Here is a 21,552-nt window from a genome sequence, read left to right on the forward strand (position 1 = left end):
GACACATCCAGGCACCCCCAGCCTGGTAGGAAAGGGTGTGCTGGGCTCCTCACATCATCCAGTACCCGGGGCTCTGTACAGTGGGTCTGCCCAGCAAGGGGGCTCTGGTGTGACCCCTCAGCACCCTGTCCCAGCGTTGGTTCCCCCACCCAGTGTGTGCACGGCAGCTCCCGGAGCAGGAGCGGGGCTCATGGTGCTGCAGCACCCATGGGGCTGCCCTGGCCAGAGGCAGAGGGGTGAGAGTTCCAGCCTCCAGGGATAGTCCCCATCCCTCACCCAGAGATGGTGCCTCCATGGGCACCCACCAGCAAGTGTTTGAGCGCGCAAGATGCCAGACTGGCAGTCCCAGCGTGCCCCAGCAGTCCCTCAGTATGAGCACAGTGCCCAGGCAGGGCCAGGGGACAGCAATGGCTGCTGCCAGACCCCAAGGTGCACAGCTGCCTGCGCTGGGGATGCAGACAGCAGAGCCCCACTCGCTGGGGCCTCCGCTGCTGCCACCACCCCAAAAAGGGGACGGCAAGCATGACACAGCTGCATGATGGGACATGGCCAGGATGGCACCCAGGAGCTTCATGCAGCTCCATGAGACATCACAGGCACAGGACTGAGCAAGTCTCCGTTTAATCTCCCACCTCGACCCAGCGATCCCACCCTCTCCAGGCTGTGGCTTCCTCCCCACTGGCACCCACCGGTGGCGTCCTGGGGACACAGTGAACCCGTCCCCTCAGGAAGACGCTTAGCCCCGATGCGGGAGCAGGAAGAGTTCATTTCTGCAGTCCTGGCACCTGCTATGGCAGCACCACGATCTTCTTCTCCAGTGTCTGGGGGGGGAACAGGACCCTCCTCATCACTGTGTCCAGCTCCTCCAGCGCCAGCTGGGCATGCAGCACCGTTGCACCATCGGGTTCCGTCGTCACCACGTGCTTCAGCAGGCGGTACAGGTCCCGCAGGACGTCCCGCAGCACCTGGGCAGAGTGGGCCAAACCGTCAGCACCTGCTGGCATCTCGCCCTCCCCCGCAACAACACAAAACACAGCCCCCGGCGTGCCCCGTCAGATTCGGTGCTGCCTCTTTCACTGATGCTGCCAGTGCCAGGACATGGCGGCACCACCACCACTGCGCTGCCCCCGGCACGAGCCCTGGCCCTCCTGTGACTCAGCTTCTCCATGCACCAGCAGCACAGCGGTGTCCCCCCAGCACAGGGGCATGAGTGGCAACTGGGATCCCAGCTGCGTGGATTCCCACGGGGATCAGCCCTTTCCTCCCCAGGAGCTGAGTCCCAACACGCTCGTTCCTGGGAAGTGGGCAGGGAGGCCACAGCCCACGGAAAAAATGGGCATTTCCAAGGCAAATGAGTGACACCTCCCACGGCTCCCAGGAGCTGGCACTGCCCTGGCATGGCCAAGCAGCATAAGGGGATGTCCCTGCAAAGTCCCTTTAGCCGCTGGCAGGGCCCCGGGGTGGGGGCGGCACAAGCCGGAGATCCTGATCCCATCAACATTCCCTGGAAGCTGCCTGGGAAGGAGCCCCTGGGGCTGTCCCTGAGAACACCGTGCCTTGCCCGGGTACACCCGGGAGCCTGGCAGAGGCTGTCCCAGCCCTGGGGACAGGACCCACCTCGGTGGCCTTGTCGCTGAGCCCCCGCAGCAGCAGCACCACCACGTGCACGGCGGCTCTTCGCACCTCAGCCTCAGGATCCATCTTGGCTATGGCTGTCAGGCAGGAGGTGACCTGCAGGGACGGCGTTGTCAGCAGAGGGCACGAGGGAATCCCCCAGAGCAGCTGTCCACAGTGGAAAGATGAGGACAGGACCCCCACAGCCCACCTGGGGCAGTTGTGGCTTTCTGTGGGTCACGGAGCAGCCCTCCCTCTCACAGGGGCTGAGCGACACGCAGACACTTTGGAACGCTTTATAAAAAGCAGGCAGCATTGAAGGAAGCTAATTCGACCCCTGGCAGTGACAGCCGGGAGAATTAGCAGAGCCAGCGCCTGCCTGAAATAGCTGTGTGTGGTGTGTTGGCATCATGCCAAATGCTGCTGGTACCCACTGGTGCCGAGTGGGGACCCGTGGAGAAACACAAGTGCCACATCCCCAACGTCTCCTGCCCTCCCTCCTGCGCCGGGAGATACAGAGGGCAAAGCTCCAGCTGCAGGGGGGACACAGACCCACCAGCTCCAGGGCTGCCGGACTATGACACCAGTGGCTCCCAGTGAGACACCCCACCCTCCAGGGAGAAGAGCCCCAGAAGCCAGGACCAGAACTCCAGCAGCCCCGGGCACCCCCAGATATCAGCTGCCTGGTGATAATAGGAATGGTTAACGAGGTCTCATTAACTCATTAAGCAGGAGGAGGTGCCCCAGGCAGGTGCTAACTGTGCCCCCAGGTCTCCTCCTGCAGAGCCATTGCACCGCCTGGCCTGGGGCTCTCGCTTCTCTGCACAAGAGACAACTTTCAGCCCTAAAAATCAGGGTGAGAATCTCCTGAGTTTGCTTCAGGTCCAACAACTTTTATACTCTCTGATTTCAGTAAATATCCCCCACGTCCTTTATGGAAACCCCCCGCTGCTGTATCTCCAGCAGCGAGCCCTCAGCAACCCTGCCATCCACTAACAAACCGCCCTTCATTAAGGAGCAATCGTTCCGTGCCCCCGCAGGGACCGAGCAGTACCTCCTGGACGATGGGGCCCAGCTGGAAACCCAGGTGCTGGCAAAGCTCACCCAGGTTGGAGAGGCTGCTGGCCCGCAGTGCACCCTCAGGGGCCCGCGCACCGCGCAGGAAGGCCTGGACCAGCGGCTCCCGGTGCCGGAACACCATGTCTCCTGCGGGAGAGAGCAGAGCGGCACGTCACGGGCAAGGGACAACCCCAGCCCCATCCTGCCCGAGCCCCCCCTCCAGCAGGAGCAGCTAGACCACAGCACCAGCCAACAGCTTGGTGCAATATCTGGAGTGTGGCTTGTGCCCAGCATGGGACCCGCTGTGACACCAGGGCGGACACTGTGGTGCAGCCCCTGGGGCGCTGGCAAACCCCTTCAGCACACCCTCCCGGCAAAGACCTTTGTCTGGGACCACTCGGTGGCCCCACCCTGCCCCCCCCCCCCCGCATCGGCTCCGCTCAAGAGTGGCCAGAGATCCTGCACAGAAACAATGTGCGAAGCCCAAGTTCTCACCTAATTCAGCCACACAAACCCCCACCCAATTAGCGTGGGGAGGTGTGAGCCGCCTAATTAGAGGCCGGTGCGCAGAGGCTGTGACTGGCATGCAGGATCGCCCAGCGCAGGAGGCGCAGTCCAAGCAGTTAACGGGTTTGCAGCGGAAGCGAGTTGGGTGTGTGCAGGGTCCACGAGAGCCCCGCGCGGCGCTGCAGCTGGGGGAGCAGCTCAGGACAGGGCTGCCACGCACATGCCACCGCGCTGCCCACGCCAGCTCATTGCTGGGCAATGGGTGCTGCTGCAAAATGGGAAAAAAGCCGCTCCAGTGGGATGGCAGGCAGGACTGCGGACAGGGATGCGGACAGGGCAGGAGGGCTCTGAAAGGCAGCAGTGCTGCTGCACAGTGCAGAGTGTTTCTAGGAGCACCAGATAAACCCTCGCTCTCGAATCCTGAAACTTTGCAACAAAAACAACTTCATGCGATCTGTTCTATAAATATGTAGGCGAGCCAGGACGTGCCGGAGCTGCTGCCCGCGGGCAGAGGCACCGCGGCGTGGGGGAGAGCTGTGGTGGAGGCCGTGTCGGCCGTCCTGCTGCCAGCTGTGCCGCCGGCAACTGCCAGGGAAACCCGGCTGCAGAGCTGGGCATGGTGAGGGCTGGACACACGGACATCACCTGGGGGCTGCAGAGACCATGAGGCTCCACCGCTGCTCACATGGGCTCTGTGGGGAGGTGATGGGGCTGTGGCCTGTAGGATGCCCCATCTCCATCCCAGCAGCAGGGCAGGGCTGTGGCACAGCCTGGTCTGGGGAGCACTGGCCCCGGCAGGATGCCGGTAGAGCTTGGGGATGGAGCTGCAGTGGCTGTGCCCTGCTCCGGCAGGCCCAGCAGCCAGGGAAGTTGGCTTCGCCTTGGCCAACATGGGGAACAAAGCGCCTGGACAGTGACCAGGAACCAGCCCCCGCCCAGGCTGCTCCCACTGGCCTCTTCTCTACTGGGGAATCAGACAGGCATTTGACTCGTGTCCCAACGGTGGCTGCTGGAAAGGCCTCGTTCAGCTTCTACCCCTCAGCTCTCCATGTCTGGGTGCTTCCCGGCAGCCTCTGAGCCCAGCACTGCAGCCAAGGATCGGTGGGCTGCTGGCAGGACCCACTGTCCCACTCCCACCCACCAGCAACCCCTGGCCAGCCACCTTCAGCTGTCAGCACCCACGGTGCGGTCCTGAGAGCTGGTTCTTGCCTCCAGACATCAAGAGCCCCCAATAATATCACCTCCCAGACCTGGCGACGTGGTAGAAAGCAGCAAGGGGGCGAGCGGTGCCATGGCTGCCGGTATCGCCAGCACTGCCACGGCCATGGTTGCGGACTCACCCAGTGCCCGGGTGACACGCATCAGCACCTCGCCCAGCTTCATCCGGGTGACAGTGGCTGTAGTGTCCTCGGTACCCTGCGCTGGGACGCCGTACTGTGTCAGCAGGATGGGCAGGATCCGCTCTGGGTACTCGCTGGAGAGCAAGGACACACCTGGGGAGAGCGAGGGAGAGAGCGGGTCAGGGACAGACACAAGGATGGCACCTGTCACCCCAGTGCAGTCGTCACCCACAGGACCCCTGCAGCACCTCGGGCCCATGGTGCAACCCCTGCACACGGAGCCACAGCACCAGGTCCGGTTGGGTGCCAAGCTGAGAAATAAATAACTTAGCAGCTGGCAGCAGGTGCCCACTAATTGCTGCTGGTTAATGTTCCTCGAGGGAGTGCTGACTCGGCACACTGGGCATCAAACGCTACTGGGCTCGCCTGTGGGCTGGCCCAGTGTCAGGGCAGTCAGTACCACCAGCGATGCTCGGGCACAGCCCCTAGCTCCCTGCCACCGGGCACACACCACTGGGGCATCCTCGTCCTTGCCAGAGCTCCAGAAATCCCCTGGCTTTGCCCAGCCCAGGCTGGGAGCCAGAGCCCAAGCGTACCCTGAGCTCACCATGTCTCCTCGGGGACAGGCAGGGCTCAGGCCCTGGCACGGGACACGTGCCGGGCTGTGCCGTGGGGCTCCACCAGCCCTTTAGAAATGCGGGCTGGGAGTGAGTGCTGGTCTTCCCAGGTGGTTGGCACCTCTCTGATATGGAACAGCAGCTGCTCTCTGGGAAAGAGCGAGCGGCAGCGGCTGCCCCGGCAGTGCCTGGCGCTGAGTCAGGCTGAGCCCCGGCTCCCCTGCCCTCCAGGAGCTGCTGCCTTCACCTCCAACCTCATTCCCCAGTTATCAGAGGATGCCTGGCATGGGTTACCCTCTGCAAACCCAGGCACATCCAGCGGGGCAGCGACCTCTCCTCTGGCATCACCGCACCAGAGCCCAGCTCAGTGATCCCCCATGGTGCCGTGACAGCCGGCTCCGGTCCCAGCCCTAGCACGGCTGCTGCGGCGGGAAGCCCGCCTGGCAGTGCCACTGGCACCGCACATAGCACACCGCAGTGCCACTGCCAGCGCAGCACGGGCCAGGTGAGTCACCACCACAAGGAACCGCGTCAGGGTTAATCACACCCGCAGTCGGGCTGCGAAACACGGAGGCAGCTGCAGCGGGTGTATTAATCACCCGGGGATGGTTGAAGCATTTGTGTCTCACCTGCGGGGCAAGGACAAACCCGTCCCACTCAAGACCATACAGGCAGAGGGAAGCACATCGATAAACTCCTTTTCCCGCTGACGGTTACTGACCCAATGGCAGCCATGGCTCCCGGCAGCACCAGCATCGCTTTGGGTCATGGGAATGGCACCTCATGACCTGCCAGCAAAGCCACCACACAGGACACCCACCCCCAGCCTGGACACAGCTCTGCTGCTCTCTGCCCTCACTGCCCAAACCCCCCCGGCACAAAACCCTCTCCTGAGAAGCACCAGCGTTTGCCCTGGCCAGGTATCACTCACCTTGGATGGCCGACAGGTAGACGAAGGCGTCCTCGTGCTGCAGGTTCTCCAGGAACACCTGCAAGGAGGGGAACACTGTCAGCCCTGGCCCCGTGCCAGGCGGCAGCACACAGGCAGCCCTGCTCCAGTGCCAGCGAGGTCGGGGGCTCTGATAACACAGACTGTCCCCAGCCCAGCCTAACAGACGCTCAGCCGCAGCACTGGTGCAGAACGGGACCATGGTGGGAGCTGGTACCTGGAGCAGTTTCTCCTGCAGCTGAAGCGCCTCTGGATCCCTCTGCGTGATCAGGCTGGCGAGATGGCGCAGGGCAGCCGCCCGGCCAGGGGGCTGTGGGTCGTACGCTGATACCAGCAGCTCCTGCAGCCCCCCTGGGGCCAGGCTGGTGGCACATGGGGCTGGAGCAGGACTCGTGGTGCTGGGCTCCCGGCTCATGTTCTGCTTGTCGCTGCTCTTCCCAGGAGCCGAGGGGCCGCTGTGGCCATCCCCCAGGCTCGGGGCTCTGCCGGGGACACCGGCAGGGGTCTGCGCTCCCATCCCTGGCTTCTTCCCCAGCACACTGTCGGCAGCGGCACCCACTGTGGCAGGGGAGCAGGCACCGCGGGTGCAGATCGCGATGCGCAGGTCAGCGGCCAGCTCCTGGGTGAGGGGCTCGGGGTAGGTGCGGGACAGCTCCTCCAGCAGTGGCACCAGCCGCTGCAGCACTGCAAAGTCGCCGGATTGCAGCTGTGGGGGGAAGAGAAGCAGTGCTGGCACAACTGCAATGGGGGTTCACTCCCCAGGGTGCTCCTGGCAAGGCAGTTGCAACCTGCTTCCAGGCTGCAGCGCCCAATGGGGAGAAGCACCTGCTCCAGTCTGGGTTTAACTGCTGCAACAAAATTGGGACCGTAAGATCTGAAGAGTGATGCTTTAGGGGAGATTTCAGGGGAGGTTTTGGGTGATTGTGTAAAAAAACCCTTGGCCACTGAAACCTGAACAGCATTGGAGCTGCCTCCAAAACCTTGTGTGTTCAATTTGCCAAGATAAGCTGCTCCCACTAACACTGGAGCTTGCCTGGGAGGGGGCCTGTCTGAGCTGTGAAACTCTGGTTTTATTTTTTCTCCAACTGAATAATGTTCTTTTCCCAATGTTAGGAATTTAGCAATAAGACACAATAAATTATCTTTTTCCACTAAGAGTTGGATTTTCCTTTGGGCAAGTCTGGGGATGAAGCAACCCCAGTAGCTCCATGATGTGAACTGGCATGATTGCAGAGCCCTAACACACATGGGATCACTTGCTGTGTGACAGGGTAATGGAGCAAGGTACCATTTATATAGAGGATTTTCAAGAATGGTCAGGTTCTTGAAACACCGTGAAGTTTACCGCGATCCAGAGATGGAGTTGGGATGCAGAGGATGGACTACTGGCATTTAAAGATGCTCTATGTGATTGTGCTGCTCTGTCAGTGCCTTCTCAGCAGTGGATTTTGGGATTATAAATTAAATAAATGGGCTCTCAGGGGTGCCCTGCCAGGAACCCTCAGCCAGCGTCCTGGCACTGCTCTGAGGAAATTCTCTGGGGTTAAAGGGGGACCCAACCCAGGGAAGCACCAGAGCCCGGAGCACCAGGACTGTGCTGGTCCCCCCTCCCTGCACCCCCATGTGTCCCCCCTCACCTGCATGGCCCCACCAAGCATGGCGGCCACCAGCCCCATGGCCATGGCCAGGGTCTGCGCCTCCGCCGCTGCGCTAGGGCCCCGCGCCGGGCTGGCACAGGCGCGCTGCAGCACGGCCCCCACGAACTCCTGCACCTGCGGGGACAGCGGGGGACAGCGGTTAGCAGGGGGACGTTGGGGGGTCCCTGGAGACAGCCGCTGCCTTTAGCTCTCCCTGGCTTTGCAGCTATTTGAATTTTTCCAGTCCAAAAGCCTTTCTTCAGCACAAATTCTTCCTGTTTCCCTGTGGTCACCCCTCGACCTGGACAAGCTCCCATTGATGCATGTCACTTATTTTGTGATTTTCTCACAATACTTGTTTTTTCCCCTCAAGCCCATAACGACCCTGCCAGGCATCAGCCTCCTCGACACTTGGCACCAAACCCTGGGATTCTCAGGCTTCTAACAGAGCTTGAAATTAGGGAGTTTATTTTCTCCCGTGCCTTTGCCAGCTGGGAAGGTGCTGGATCAGGGTTGCTCCTACGTAACCAGCACGCTGCAAAATAAGAGGAACTATTTTGTTCCTATGTCGGAAAAGAAAGCACAAGGGCAACAAGGTACTGTTGCATGAAACTCCACATTTCCAGCCTCTAGGGCATGGGCACTGGGTGCAAAGCATTTCCTCATCAGCAGAGGAGCTGATTGCTGCCAGCTTCATTAGGCACATCCCTGCTGCAGCTGGGGGACTGCGAAAAAGGCTTCGGGACCACCTGGGCCGGTTAGTCCAGAAATGAAATGCCGTCAAACAGCAAGAAGAGGGGGTAAAAACAAGTGTCAGAACATCTGCTCTCACAAAACAGTGAAATGCAAGCTGAACAGGTTGAAATTCTATTTAATGCAAAAAAAATAGGTACACCATGCATAAATAATCTACCAGTAGATAGTGACTGAGGAAAAACACAAAGCTAAAAAACCACCCTAATCAAGAAGGAAAGAAAAAACATCCTAATCTAGAAGGGAAAAAAATGCCTGAAAAATAAAACACTGGAGCATATTTCTGTCCCACGCGGGAGGAGAACCAAGTAATTCTCATGAAACTCAGCTGGCAAGGGGTGGAAAAGGTAAATGAAATCCATTGTGCAATTGAGGGGTCCACAGCTGCTGCCACCCCCAGGGTCTGGTTTTGGAGAGTGATCCTGCTTGCTCTAACCCCGTTATGCACAAATCCACGCTCCAGAGTGCCCAGAGCAAGAAAACATCCCTGGGGGAGCCCTGTGCTGCAGAACCTGCTCCAACGTGGCTCCGTTGCTGCCAGCCCAGCGCAGGAGCGCTCCCCAAAACCCAGCCCAGGAGGAGGCACAATGGCTTTTTTGTCTGCGTTTCTTTTTTGGTGGCTGTTGCTTTTTAGCCCGGGCTCACAGCTGGACCCAGACCTGGCAAAATCCTTCCCCGTTTCCCACCTGAATTTCTGACGCAGGGCGCAGGGCCGGTTCCGCGCAGGTGGGTGAGGACGAAGCTGCTGTGGGGACAGCGGCTGCATCCCCCCTGTCACTGCAGAGCGAATGACTCCTTTGTCCCCAAGAGAAAATTGAGGAAACCTGTGTGAGCAGCAACCGCCTCTGCTCGAGCCAGTCATGGTTAACTGGCACAACCAGGTCACAGAGGTAAAAACACAACTAGGATGAGGAAGTCACACCACGGACCGGCTGGGGGACACCGCGGCGCCCAGCAGTCAGCATGGTGTGGGACAGCTGAGCGCCACGGCAGCATGGGCTCAGGTGGGCAGAGATCCTGTATTTTAACAACCCTATTTGGTATCAGGTTCAGGGAGCCCCAGCTGGCCTTTCCAATTACAACATTTAATAAATTTTGCAGCTGCCCATTCACAAGTGCCAGCCGTATCAGCAGTTACACAACCCCAGTGACTGCACACATCACCTGGTGAGGGTGTCCAGCAGCAAAAAAAGGGAAAAGCCACAAACTGCCTATTTGGGGACAAGGGGCCTGCAGGACACAGCAGGGCTGTTTGTCTGGCTGGCAGCTCGGCTAACACAGGTCCTGGAGGCAGTTGCTGAGACGTATCAGAAAAACCAGGTACTGACACCACGGACAGGCAGCAAGTGCTGGCTGGAGAGGTCTGTCAGGTATGGATGTCTTTAAACCTGGGATTAAATTTTGCTTGAGATAAAGATGAGAAGCTGGCAAGTCAGAGTTGAGATTAACACCCTGACCAGTCTCTTGGCTTTTAACACAAAACCATGGACAGAAATGTGAAGATGTCCCTAGGATGCTCCCTCCCGTCCCTGTAGCTGACTCTGTCCCTCCTGCTGGCACCGAGACACTTGTGACCAAATCAATAAACCACTTTTCCTGGCGATGCTCCAGCTTTCTCCAGCTGTTTCTCAGCCACCATTTCCCTACAGCCCAGAGCTCAGTTTTCGTCGCACTCTGGCTGCTGATCCCCCATCACCAACCTGAGCAATATTTGTGAACACAGTGTCTGAGACGCTCTCGCACAGCGTGGCCACAAGCTGCAGGACCAGCAGGTTCCTGCCCTGTGCAGCGCGGAGCTGCTCCAGCTCCAGCAAACTCCCCCCAGGCACCGCAGCTGAGCTCAAACCCGCCTCGTCCTCCACAGCCACACGAGTCAGCGCCTGCCGGGAAGGAAGCGCAGGGAGAGGCCACGGTTACATAGAATCATAGAGTCATTGCGGTTGAAAGAGACCCTCAAGATCATTGAGTCCAACCATAACCCAACCCCGGCACTACCCCATGTCCCTGAGAACCTCATCTCCAGCCTGTTCAGCCCCTCCAGGGATGGTGACTCCACCACTGCCCTGTGCAGCCTGTTTCAATGCCCGACAGCCCTTTCCAGGAAGAAATGGTTCCCAAGATCCAACCTCAGCCTCCCCTGGCGCAACTTGAGGCCATTTCCTCTGGTCTTGACGCTTGTTCCTTGGGAGCAGAGCCTGATCACCCCTGGCTCCAACCTCCTTTCAGGCAGTTCAGAGATCAGAAGGTCTCCCCTCAGCTCCTGTTCTCCAGGCTGAACCCCCCAGGTCCCTCAGCTGGACGGGGCTCTGAGCAACCTGACCTGTGTGAAGACAGCCCCGCTCATGGCAGGGGCTTGGAAAGGTCCCTTCCAACCCTAACCGCAATATGTGCCCAACCAGAGATGTGCCTGCCCTCACCTTCAGGCAGCAGATGAAGAAGTCCCCAGCCAGCCCGCTCTTCTGGCAGTGAGACACAAGCTCCACCAAGTTTTCCACATGGCACTGCTCCGAGGAAACCTTCTGGTACAGGGCCTCATCTTCATCACTGAAACAGGTCACCGTGTCACCAACAACGTACTCAGACACCCCAGGGCCTGCTCTAAGCCACTCCTGGCGAGGTGAGATCCTGCTTCTGCCTTCTCGTGAAAACCTCCCTCCACAGTGCTACCAGAAAGAGGGAGCCTGGAGGCAGCGGAGGCAAACTAATGCTCCTTTCGTTTAGTCTACGTGACCATGCACTCAGTTTATTGATTAACCTGCATTCATTAAAGGAATAACATTAATAGAAGCCATGAGTGCAAAACACAGGTTTAATCCAGCTGTTCTAATGGGATCAGCACTGGCTAATTCATTCAGTGGTCACAGCCAGAGGAGCAGGACAGACAAGCGCAGAGCCACAGCCGTTAAGTGTTAATTTTAAAGCACACCTAGTTTAACCTGTGCAGATCTCAGGGCAGACCTCCTTCTAATTCAGCTCAGGAACAGATTGAAATGAAACAAAAACGAGCATGTTTGTAGGAGGGTTGTTGTGGGGACACACAGCTCCTGGGCACTGCCTTGGGCTCCAATTAACAGCCGCTCCTCATTAAACCAAAGTCAGGCTGTGGAATAGGTCCGTTTGTGCGGCTGGAGGCTAATGGCTGCCTTTTATTCCCCACAGGGCCAAGCTCTGCCACTGCTTGTAGAGACCATCTGTGAGAGCAGGAAGGGAGCTCGGTCGCTGGCATCGCCGTGAGGCCTCGCTGTGACAGTGCCACCTGTGCCTGAGGGATCCCGCTCACTCCATGCAGCCACAATCAACCACGGGACAGGCTGAAGCACAGAAGATGAAGGAGTATGTCCCTTTCCCAAACACCACATAGACGGGACCTGGGACAAGCACACAGAGCAGAGGCTAATGCTCAGAGCGTGCTGCTTCTCAGGAGTGAAAGTCAGACCTCTGCACCATGTACAGGGAACTGGAGCTGTGTGGAAGCGTCTCCTGCCCGAGCTCGGCACAGACAGACAACTACCTGGGGGGACGAGACCGTGGTGGGACAGCACCCGCAGCCCATGCTCACCAATGCTCTCTCTGCCAGGCATTCCGTGAAAACCCCCGTGTGCTGGATGATGCCTGGGGACACCCCCACACCCAGCACTGCCCAGCAGCACCCACCTGATGGGCTCCTCCACCACAATGGCAGCACCGCCCTCGCTCCCCGCGCGGAACCGGCACTGCGGGTGCAGGGCGCACACGCTGCTGCTCAGCCCGGCGAAGCCTTCCAGCACGGCCAGCGACGCCTCCCGCTCCGACTTCTCCAGGAACCACAGCAGGATCTCCTGGCACGGGGTGCTGGAGAGGACACGGTGATGACATTGCTGTGCCCGCTGCAGCCCCCCCACACCCCAGCGGGACCACGGGAAAGACAGGAGGGATCTGGAGTGAACACGGATGCTCCTTGGGCCAAGAGAGAGACTGGGAGAGTTGGGGTGTTCAGCTGGAGAAGAGAAGCTCCGGGGAGACCTTATTGTGGCCTTTCCAGACTTAAAAGGGGCCCATAAGAAAGATGGGGACAGCAGGGTCTGTTGCGACAGGACAAGGGGTGATGGTTTTAAAGTAAAGGAGAGAAATTCAGGCTGGACACGAGGAAGAAATCGTTGCCCCTGAGGATGGTGAGAGCCTGGCCCAGGTTTCCAGAGAGGTGGTGGATGAACCATCCCTGGAGACATCCCAGGTCAGGCTGGATGGGGCTCTGAGCAACCTGAGCTGGTGAAGATGTCCCTGCTCATGGCAGAGGTGGCATTGGATGAGTTTCAGAGGTCCCTTCAACCCAAGCCATCCTGAGATTCTATGACAGCTCCAGCATTTCTGTCATTTTACAATGGGACCAGCAGCACATCCTGTCCTTCCGGCATTCCCAGATGGAAGGATCTGGGTCCTTCAGGATTTCAGGCTGGTGAGAAGGGGAGTGCTGTCAGAACAGCGTGTCTGTACACGGACAGGCTCTGCACGCACTGCCCGGCACTTCGGGCCAACATGACAAAGCACAGAGCTGTCAGCTGGGCCAGGGAGGAGGAGGAAGGAGAGGGGGAGCCCTGGAAGATGGCATGGAAACTCCTGCCAGGGAAAGATGCAGGTTAATGAGGTGCAGCAGCAGCAGCGCTGTGCCAGGGGTCTGAAAATCTGAACACTTCCAGGCAGCTGCAGTTCTAGCTACCCCTGCCAAATTCCTCTGCAAAGAAAGAGGCGAGCAGCAGCGCTGTTCATGCAGCAGCAGCATTAACTTGGCTTGTTTGATGAACTTGCCACAGTGCTCTCTGCTCTTTGAAGTGATTAATGACGTCTTTAATAGCAGCAGAGGCCGTGTCTGCACAGACCTTTCAGGGAAAGCCGCCAGCACCCACATGCCAGAGTCACCAAAGTGTAAACCCACCAGGAGTGTATTTACTAGGTTGGCCCAAACCCAGTGCAGCCCAGGGAATGCCTGGGAGCAGAGAAAGAGGAGAGAGGGGAGAAGGGAGAGGGGAGAAAGGAGACAGCCAGCACCTGGTCACCACTGTCCCTGTCACTCTGAGTGACACACGTGGTGCTCACCATGGTACATCAGTCACGGGGGAGCAAGAAGAATGCTCTGGTATTTCCAAAAGCCAGCAGTCAAGCTGTTTTATCCATTTTTTAAAATCTAAATCCTAGATACACAGATCGTTCCAACACCCAGCCAGGTCCCAGCATCACTGTTTCCACCCACAACCACAGCTCCCACTCCTTGGTGGGGACCAAGAGTTAACCTGTGCTCCCAAGGTGCCCACGAGTCACATCTGCCTCTGCACCCAACATTTTGGCTTCAGGGAAGCCAAAAACTACTGCGAAAACTGCTTCCCCAGGCATAGGCCTGCCAGGAAGGTCACGCACTGTGCCTGTGCCTGCGGTTACTGCCTGCTTTGAACAAGAGCTCTCCAGGGTGAGAAAACTGGTCTCAGCTTCTGTACATGCCCATGGAGAGCACATCCTGTGGCAGAGGGCAGAGCGGGGAGGATGAAACCCCAGAAGAAGTCGTGCACAATCCTTCCTTACCGTAAGTATGACACATTCTGCTTGGCGAAAGAATAGAGGGAAAAAACCACTCCCAGGACTGACTGTAAGGATCCCAGCAGCAGGCTCGAGCTGTCATTCCCAACCACATACACCTACAGAGAGAAGAGCATGGGGAGGAGAGTCAAACACCTGCGTGGAGCTGAGGGAAGGACAGAAACCACATCTCTGTGCAGCGCAGCTTGCAGAGGGTTTGCAGCCTCTGTTCCTTCAGTCTGGAGCCTGTTTTCCCTGATTATGCCTTGTCCTGTATTAAAACCAGCCTTCAGCAGCATCTTTCTCCAAACATTTGCTTAACTGCAGTTTGGCTCCAAGGAACAGGAACAGCACAGTTGGCGATTTGGGAACTCTGCTGCTCAGGGGTGAGGGCTTGTGTTACAGAGAGGTGCAACAGGCGCCTCTGAACCAGGAAATCTTTATGGAAATACCGCACCTAGAACCAAATCTCAAACACAGAGATAAGTCCCACACAGGACAGTGGGGTTGATGGGTTGTGGGGGCTCCAAGGAGGCTGTGGGTCCATGCTCCTCTCCTCCATCCCACCCTCCCAAATCACTGTCCCTGCCCTCCCCACACAAACCACTACAACAAGCTCAGCGCAGATGGGTCCCACCTCGCTGACAAACACTCAGAGAGCTTTATAACACCGTGTTTCCTTTTCAATCCTTTGAATTGAATTGTCCAAAACTACAAGCCAGGTGAGTCAAAGCCATAACGTTGGGAAAACTTGGTTTTGAGAATGGTTTAACAGCAAGCCTCGCCCAGCTGGTCTCAGGGTTTACTCGGGGTTGTTGTGCCCAGGTCCTCACTTGAGCAGGCTCCATCTCACCTCGCAACTTTTTTTTTTTTTAATTTTTTAAATAAAAGGGGGTAATAAAGTCTTTTCACAATTTCTCCAAGGGATTTCCAGCAGCATCTGCTCCAAAGATGCCGTCCCTTGTCCCTTCACCCTACACCTCCCAGATGCACCATGGCTGGAAGTGTCCTGGGGACAGACCAAGGAGCTTTTCTCACCTGCTGCAGGCAGTGTGACAACCCAGGTAGGAGGGAGATTCTCCTGATAACATTCTGCCCTGCTGTATTGATGCAAACAGACCTTTTTTCCTGTGCTAATCCCTGTGGAGCCATTCTTCCTAACCAGAACCTTTTGTACACAAAGCCTCCCTGATGAAGCCCCAAGGACGGTTTCCTGCTCGGCATCAAATGACACTTGCCAGGCAAGAAACCCATCAGTAATCTGGCTGCTCCCAGGCCTCCAGAATTACACCGTTAAGAAGGGATCCGCCCCGAACCCCCCAGCACTGCACTGTGAACCACAGAGCAGCCCTACAGACCAGTCTCTGCCTGCCAGCTGGTTACAACAGCTCATTCCAACACAAAATACTACAATCCCAGCACTTAAGAGCTTAGCTTGCCTACGGGTATGCCAGTAAGCAAGTCACCGGCTTCTGAAAATGGAATTCCTGGGCTGGAGATGTCCTTCTGGGCTGGAACGTGCAGCTAAGAGCTGGGCAGCTGTCTGGGCAGGCAGCGGAGCTGGCAGCATGGCACTGGTGATACTGGTGGGAACGGTGGGTGAAAGGAGCTGTGAGGGGAGTTTTCAGAAGAGCTGCTTGCACAGAACTACCCAAAACCAGTGATCCCTCCTCTCCCCTGAACGCCAGAGCCAAGGTCTGTGCTGCTGAACACGTGCATGTCGCTGCGAGGGAACCCCTGTGCGATGGGGCTGCACAGAAAGTGCTAAACCTGCACCCCCCCTGCCCACAGGACATCTCCTCTATCACAGAAGATGGTCTGTTATTGGCAAAGCCAGGGCATTTATCCAAAGAGGCCCGAGTTTCCTTCCATTTTCCTGAACCTTTCCCATCTCTCCTGCCTTTCAGCAAACTCTCCTGCACCCCAGCAGCCCTTCTTGCTTTGGTCACCGGTCACACTGACCAGTTCTGGGTCCCACCACCACCTCCAGGCACCGTCCTGCACCCTGACCAGCTGAAGGATTATCCACCCACAGCCTTAAAATTAACTTCATGCACACAGAAGCCCACGTGTCATGGGGTTCAGTTCAGAGTGATCTCTGCAAAACAGGCTGCTGGTTTTTCCTTACTTATCAACATACCTCATGTGCCTAATGGGACTAGACAGATTGTGATGCCTTGAGCCCCCGACTGATATCAGCAGGGGAAGATGAACAGCTGGGGACACCCCACGGGAGCTAGCTGCAGTGTCCCAAATATTCCTGGGACACCTGACAGGAGAACACAGCCACCAACAGTGTCCTCCCTACAGCTGAGGCACTGCCCACCCTCCCTTCCCCAGTTGCTCTGACAGTTCACCCAGACACAACAGTCCTGTCGAAGCTGCACAATTTAGCAATGCTCCAAGTCTTGCTGCAGCTCACGGAAAAAGAGGATATGAGAGCACCATGGAGACTGCTGGCTGACAGGGCACTGCTCAGACCCTTCCTGCTCTGACACACCAAAGAGACACTGGAAAAAAACAGAAGCAAGAGCTCACTGCCATCTCACAGAATGTTTTGGGGTGAGAATTCCTGAAAGGATTCCGGCAGTGCCTCTGGTAATCAGCATAAAGCTGCAGTCCCACCAGCGCAGCACTGCATACAAGGTTATTCTGTGCAGCTCTCAGTCTCACCGCAGCATCGTGACTGCAGGAGACGCTGGTCTGTGTCACGGTCCAACACACACACTGAACTGCTCAGGAAGTCCCAAACTAGTTCATTCATAGTTCCCTTGCCTACCCTCATGTCTAAATCAGACAATACCTTGAGCACATCTTCCACACATGTGCCGAGCTCGGCCTCTGTCACCAGCACGGTCCCTGCTGGTAAATCTTCCACTGACAGCTCTGAAAACAAAGGGCACAAATATCAGCACCCCCACACGCCGACGGGTCTACAGCAGAAAAACAGCTCCATAGTACACAGTGCCAGAAAGAACTTTGATGGGTCTCTTGCCTTCCTGCCCTCCATCAGCACTGCATGGGAACGATGAGCCCTCATTAGCAGTGCTAAATGTCACTGTGGTGTCATAAACCCCACAAGGTTACAGGCAAATCAAAGCAGACCACAACTTCTGGCTGGATTATTCCCCAGAGAGCTGCTCGGTCAGTATGGGGAACCGATGGCTTCCGCCTGGAAGCCCAAAACGAGACTGTCAGACTGGGAGAGTTTCCCAAAAATCAAATGGCAGAAGCCCCACTACTTGGCTGTTACACTACAGTAATTTGACCCAAGCGCTAATAAATACGGTGCATGCAGACGTGTTCACAACTGACAGCGCTGGGCTGGCACGCTCCACAGCCCAGCCACCAGCCCGGGAAAATCCTGATGGAAAGACAGAGATCAGCAAGAAGAGAAACCAGCCCCTTCTCAGACCAGGAGCTTGGGGTACCTGCTGTCCCACACACCTGAGCCCAGCCACACCTGCTGAACCCGCACACCTGAGCCCAGCCATACCTGCTGTCCCCGCACAGCGCAGTAGTGGCGCCAGGAGTGGCCGCAGCAGGTGCCTCTCCGCCAGCTGAGGGTGCTCTCTCGCCATGGTGAGCAGCGTGCTGGTGGCCACTCGCTGGAACTGCCGCGCTGTCAGCTTGTCCTGGATGTGCAGCAGGTCCAGAATCTGGGGGAAAAATCCAGGAAAAAGGAACAAAGATCAGCAGCCCCTTGGAAGGGGGGCAGGCCATCTACTCGCAGCCATTGGTAGAGACAGAGCAGCCTCTTGCCTTCTACTTTGCAGGACATTTTGGCACAATATTCCACATACGAAAAAGCTGCTCTCCTCCACACACATGAATGTAGGATACATTTCTGGGCTCAAACCAAAAGCCTGCACCACTCCCATCTCCAAAGGCTGGAAGCAAGAGCTCAGCGGCAGAGAGCTCCTTGTACTGCACAGCTTGTGCGACCAGGCAACACTTTCCAGCATTTCAATCAAATACGGAAAATTCAAGAGTAGGGTGGAAACGTGTCCCACTGCCAGAGTAGCATTAAAAAACATGTCATCCTGGCTCAAGGAGGCCACGCTCAAGCAGAAGCGACAGTACCGATGCTCCCCAAGCCAGAAGCTGGTTCCAAATTCCCTGACGTGCTGCGGGGAGCACGGGACCCACCTGGGGACACACCAGCCTGTAGTACTCCTCAAGGGACAGGCACTGCTGTGGACAGGCAGCCAGGATCTTCGCAACCACATCGCATTTTCTCCAGTCCACGGCTGCAGCTTCAGCGCCAGCACCACCTGTCACAGCAGCAGAGAGCCCGGATCAGCTCAGCACAACAGCAAGGCCAGTTTTGGCTGAAGCCTGATGTTTCTGGCCAAAAATTGGATTTCTACCTTCTGTTACTCTCTTTAGAGCAAGCATCTTTCAGGACATAACTGTATTTAAAGACAAAATGGGAAAATTTGTTGTCTGAGACATTTGATACTAGAAAACAGCCTCTACAAGTGTATGAGCCAAGAGGCAGAGGGAGGGAGGTCATGCTTGGGTGGTGTCATCAGGTTGGTATTGGCCAGAGGAGGCTTTTGCATGAAAAATAATGGACTTCAGCTTTTAAAGAGCAACTATTTCCCTCCCTGGCAGGAAATGGAGGGCAGGGGAGCAAGGCTGCTGAGCCCTGGGGCTGAATGGGTCTGACGGCACCTGCACAGCCCACAGCCCCCGCTCCAGTGTGGCTCCTCGGAACTGACCCCCTCGTGGACACAGGACGTGCAGCTCCACAGAGGCACAAACAGATTAAACTAGCTCAGGGGCTTTCAGTCTGGACTTCAAACATGACGCTGTACACTGAACTTACAGCTTGTACAGTGGAAAGGTGTTCAGTTTGGGGGATGAGCACAGAGACAAAAATCTGTGTGTCATGGAGCCAGCCTGGCCTGACAAAATCTGTTTCCCATTTCCAGGCTCTGGGGGCACTGTTTCTCCCGAGCCTCTCCTGGGATGAAACATCCCAGACACATCACCACAGGCTCTTTAAATCGGCCGGCCAGGAAGCCAGGAGCAGCGTCAGAACACCCACTCACCACCCGTTCCCTCCATGACGCCCCGAACCACGGCCTGGACCCCGCTGGGCCGCAGGAGCCTCTCGGAGAGCAGCTGCCCGCAGAGCCGCCGCAGCCACGCCGGGGCCCGTGCCAGCTTTGTCCCTTCCCCAGGAGCGGGAGGACTCTGAAAGGAAACAAAGGAACAAGCTAAGGAGCACATCTGCACAGTCCTGTGCAAACCCTCCTGACAGCAAACCGCCCACACCCTGCTCTGCAGGACTTTAACAGGAGCACACAACAACGAAACCTTTAAATAAATCACTTCTTCAGCCAGTGGTACAAAGCAAATTAGGGCTTAATGAGCAAGGCTAGCCTTCCCCCGAGCATCCCCTCATGCAGAGCTTCCCTCCACTAATTAAAGTCCCTCAGGGCCAGGCAGCAGCTTTGCCTCATTACCAAAATGGTGCACAGGGGGCTCAGGAGACAGTTTGGGCTCCATGCAGGTAAGGGGTCTGCACCAGTGACCCCTGCCAGGACCTGGCACAGAGTCCGGTGAGCAAATCAATTGCCTCAGGACAGCACACCCAGCTCCGGGGGCTGCAGAACCAAAAAGCGAGAGCTGGAATGGAGGGGCAAGGGTGGGGGAAATCAGCTCAGCTTTCATTTAACTAAGAGCCCCTGCTTTTCTGTGCAACAGCCACAGCATCCGGAACAGCAGCCTCTGCTTGCTGGGGAATCACATGTGATCCCAGTCAGAGCACGGCCCTGCACTACCCTGTGTACACACCAGCAGATCATAGTGTCCTGACCCTGAACAGTGACACGGTAGGTGGGCACACACCCACCCACAGCACTCGCTTGGAGGTGGGATGTGGTCCCTTCCCCGGGGATTCTACACACATTGTGCTAAGGAGATTTCTCATATCCTCCTCAGTGCCAGCAGGCGGCCTGTGAAACAGCCATGATCAGCAGCCGGTGCCGAGGCAGCACCTCTTCGTGCCCTGGAGTGGAAAGGGGCATGTTCTGGAACAGGAGATGCTTTGCTTGGCCGGGCGCAGCAGATTTAGCTGCCAAGACGGCACGTGCTGTGATGAGTCCCCAAGCTCACACACCCTGTACGGCAGGGTTGCTGCTGCTGCACAAGCGATGCACACCCAGCAGCTTCACCCATGTGCTCACACAGCGCTTGGTGTTGGGGTGCTGCATCAAACTGGGTTTTAACACATAAGAACGTTTCCAGGAGAGCAGCAAATGCACCCTCAGGAGCGTGGGAACATGCAGCCCAGCCCTGAGGGCGGCAGCACCTGAGTGCCCTGCGCCGGGTACCTGCTTGTGCCGGCCCTGCAGCATCAGCAGCTCCCGCACCGCCAGCGGTGGGTACACACGGTCCAGGACGTGCCGCAGGGTTTCCTGGCACCGCACTCGCTCTGCTTCTGAAACACCCTGTGGAAAAACAACCCTCGGGTGGTGAGGATGGCTCGGCCGGGTGCCAGTGCCCCTCCAGCCCCTAGCCAGGCTGCGGTCCCTTCTCTCACACAGAGATTTACGTGCAGGGTTTGGGAACTGCCACCGCTCCGTGAGCAGGAGCCCGTGGGCTCAGCCATGGAGGGTGGCGAGAGGCTGTGGTGAGGCTGGTGACCAGCACATTTGTGGCAGGGCCGGGGGCTGATGCTGGCACCGGGGGGCACGAACCTCACAAAGTGCAGGGGGGCCGTGGCCCAGCACGCAGAGCCCGGCGAGCAGGAGGCCGAGGTGGCGGGCGAGGAGGGGCCCGCCCAGCGCGGGGTGCTGGGCCAGCTCGGTCAGGGCGGCAGCAGCGGCATGGAGCCGGGCCCCGCGGGCGGCGGGCGGCCCCGGGGGAGGCGCGGGCGACCCCGGGCGCTGCCCCACGCCCGGCGGCAGGTAGGGCAGCAGCCCCAGCCCCACGGCGGCCCGCAGCGCCCGCCCCACCGCCCGGCCCTGCGCCACGCTCAGCGTGTCGGCGCTGGGCGGCGGCGCGGCCCCAGACCCGGCCCCGCGGGCGGCGGGGGCGGCGGCGAGCGCGGCCAGCCGCTCCTTCAGGCACAACAGCAGCGCCAGCAGCTGGCAGGCTGTGGTCCAGACCGGGTCCGCCTGCCCCGCCGCCCCGGCAGCCAGCGCGGGGGCCCGGGCCAGCACAGCATCGCGCAGGCCGCGCAGCGCCGCCCAACCCGGCGCCCGTCGCAGCCGCTCCTCCAGCTCCGCCGCGTTGCTGCGCAGCGTCTCCAGTCGTAGAGCGCTCTCCATGCCAGGCCCGGCTTCGCCATCCCGCTCCCCGGGCCCGCTGGGCGGCCGCAGGAACAGCTCCAGCGCCTCCACCACTCGGCCCAGCTCGCGGCCCGGCTCGGGCTCCGCGCCGCCCGCCATCTTGGGGCCGTCCTGAGTGGGCGGTGCGTCACTTATCGCCATCTTGGGAAGGGCGGCTGAGCGGGCGTTGCGCGGCTCGCTGCCGCCATCTTGGGGAGGTCGGGCACGGGGCAGGAGTGACACCGC

General features: G+C 58.3%; 1 protein-coding gene across 2 annotated transcripts; it reads right to left on the reverse strand.

Annotated features, from left to right (window-relative positions):
* Nucleotides 1-604: 604 nt before the first annotated feature.
* On the reverse strand, nt 605-21,483 carry TANGO6 (transport and golgi organization 6 homolog). 2 transcript variants are annotated; one of them, XM_065848601.2, is made up of 17 exons: nt 20,734-21,483; nt 20,368-20,484; nt 19,081-19,225; nt 18,173-18,297; nt 17,520-17,682; nt 16,827-16,909; nt 14,030-14,142; nt 12,131-12,307; nt 10,894-11,020; nt 10,177-10,356; nt 7,724-7,858; nt 6,304-6,792; nt 6,069-6,126; nt 4,521-4,673; nt 2,669-2,820; nt 1,618-1,731; nt 605-965 (listed from the first exon to the last, which is right to left on the reverse strand). In XM_065848601.2, exons 1-17 carry the CDS (start codon nt 21,466-21,468, stop codon nt 789-791), a joined length of 3,243 nt encoding a protein of 1,080 aa, XP_065704673.1. In that variant the 5' UTR covers nt 21,469-21,483; the 3' UTR covers nt 605-788. The 2 variants fall into 2 exon arrangements, 1 of the variants encoding a protein (XP_065704673.1); XR_011741329.1 differs by having other exon boundaries at nt 827-965; nt 2,719-2,820.
* Between the last annotated feature and the right edge of the window lie 69 nt (nt 21,484-21,552).

The sequence above is a fragment of the Patagioenas fasciata genome, chromosome 13 (genome assembly GCF_037038585.1).
Source record: "Patagioenas fasciata isolate bPatFas1 chromosome 13, bPatFas1.hap1, whole genome shotgun sequence".
Lineage (NCBI taxonomy): Eukaryota > Metazoa > Chordata > Aves > Columbiformes > Columbidae > Patagioenas > Patagioenas fasciata.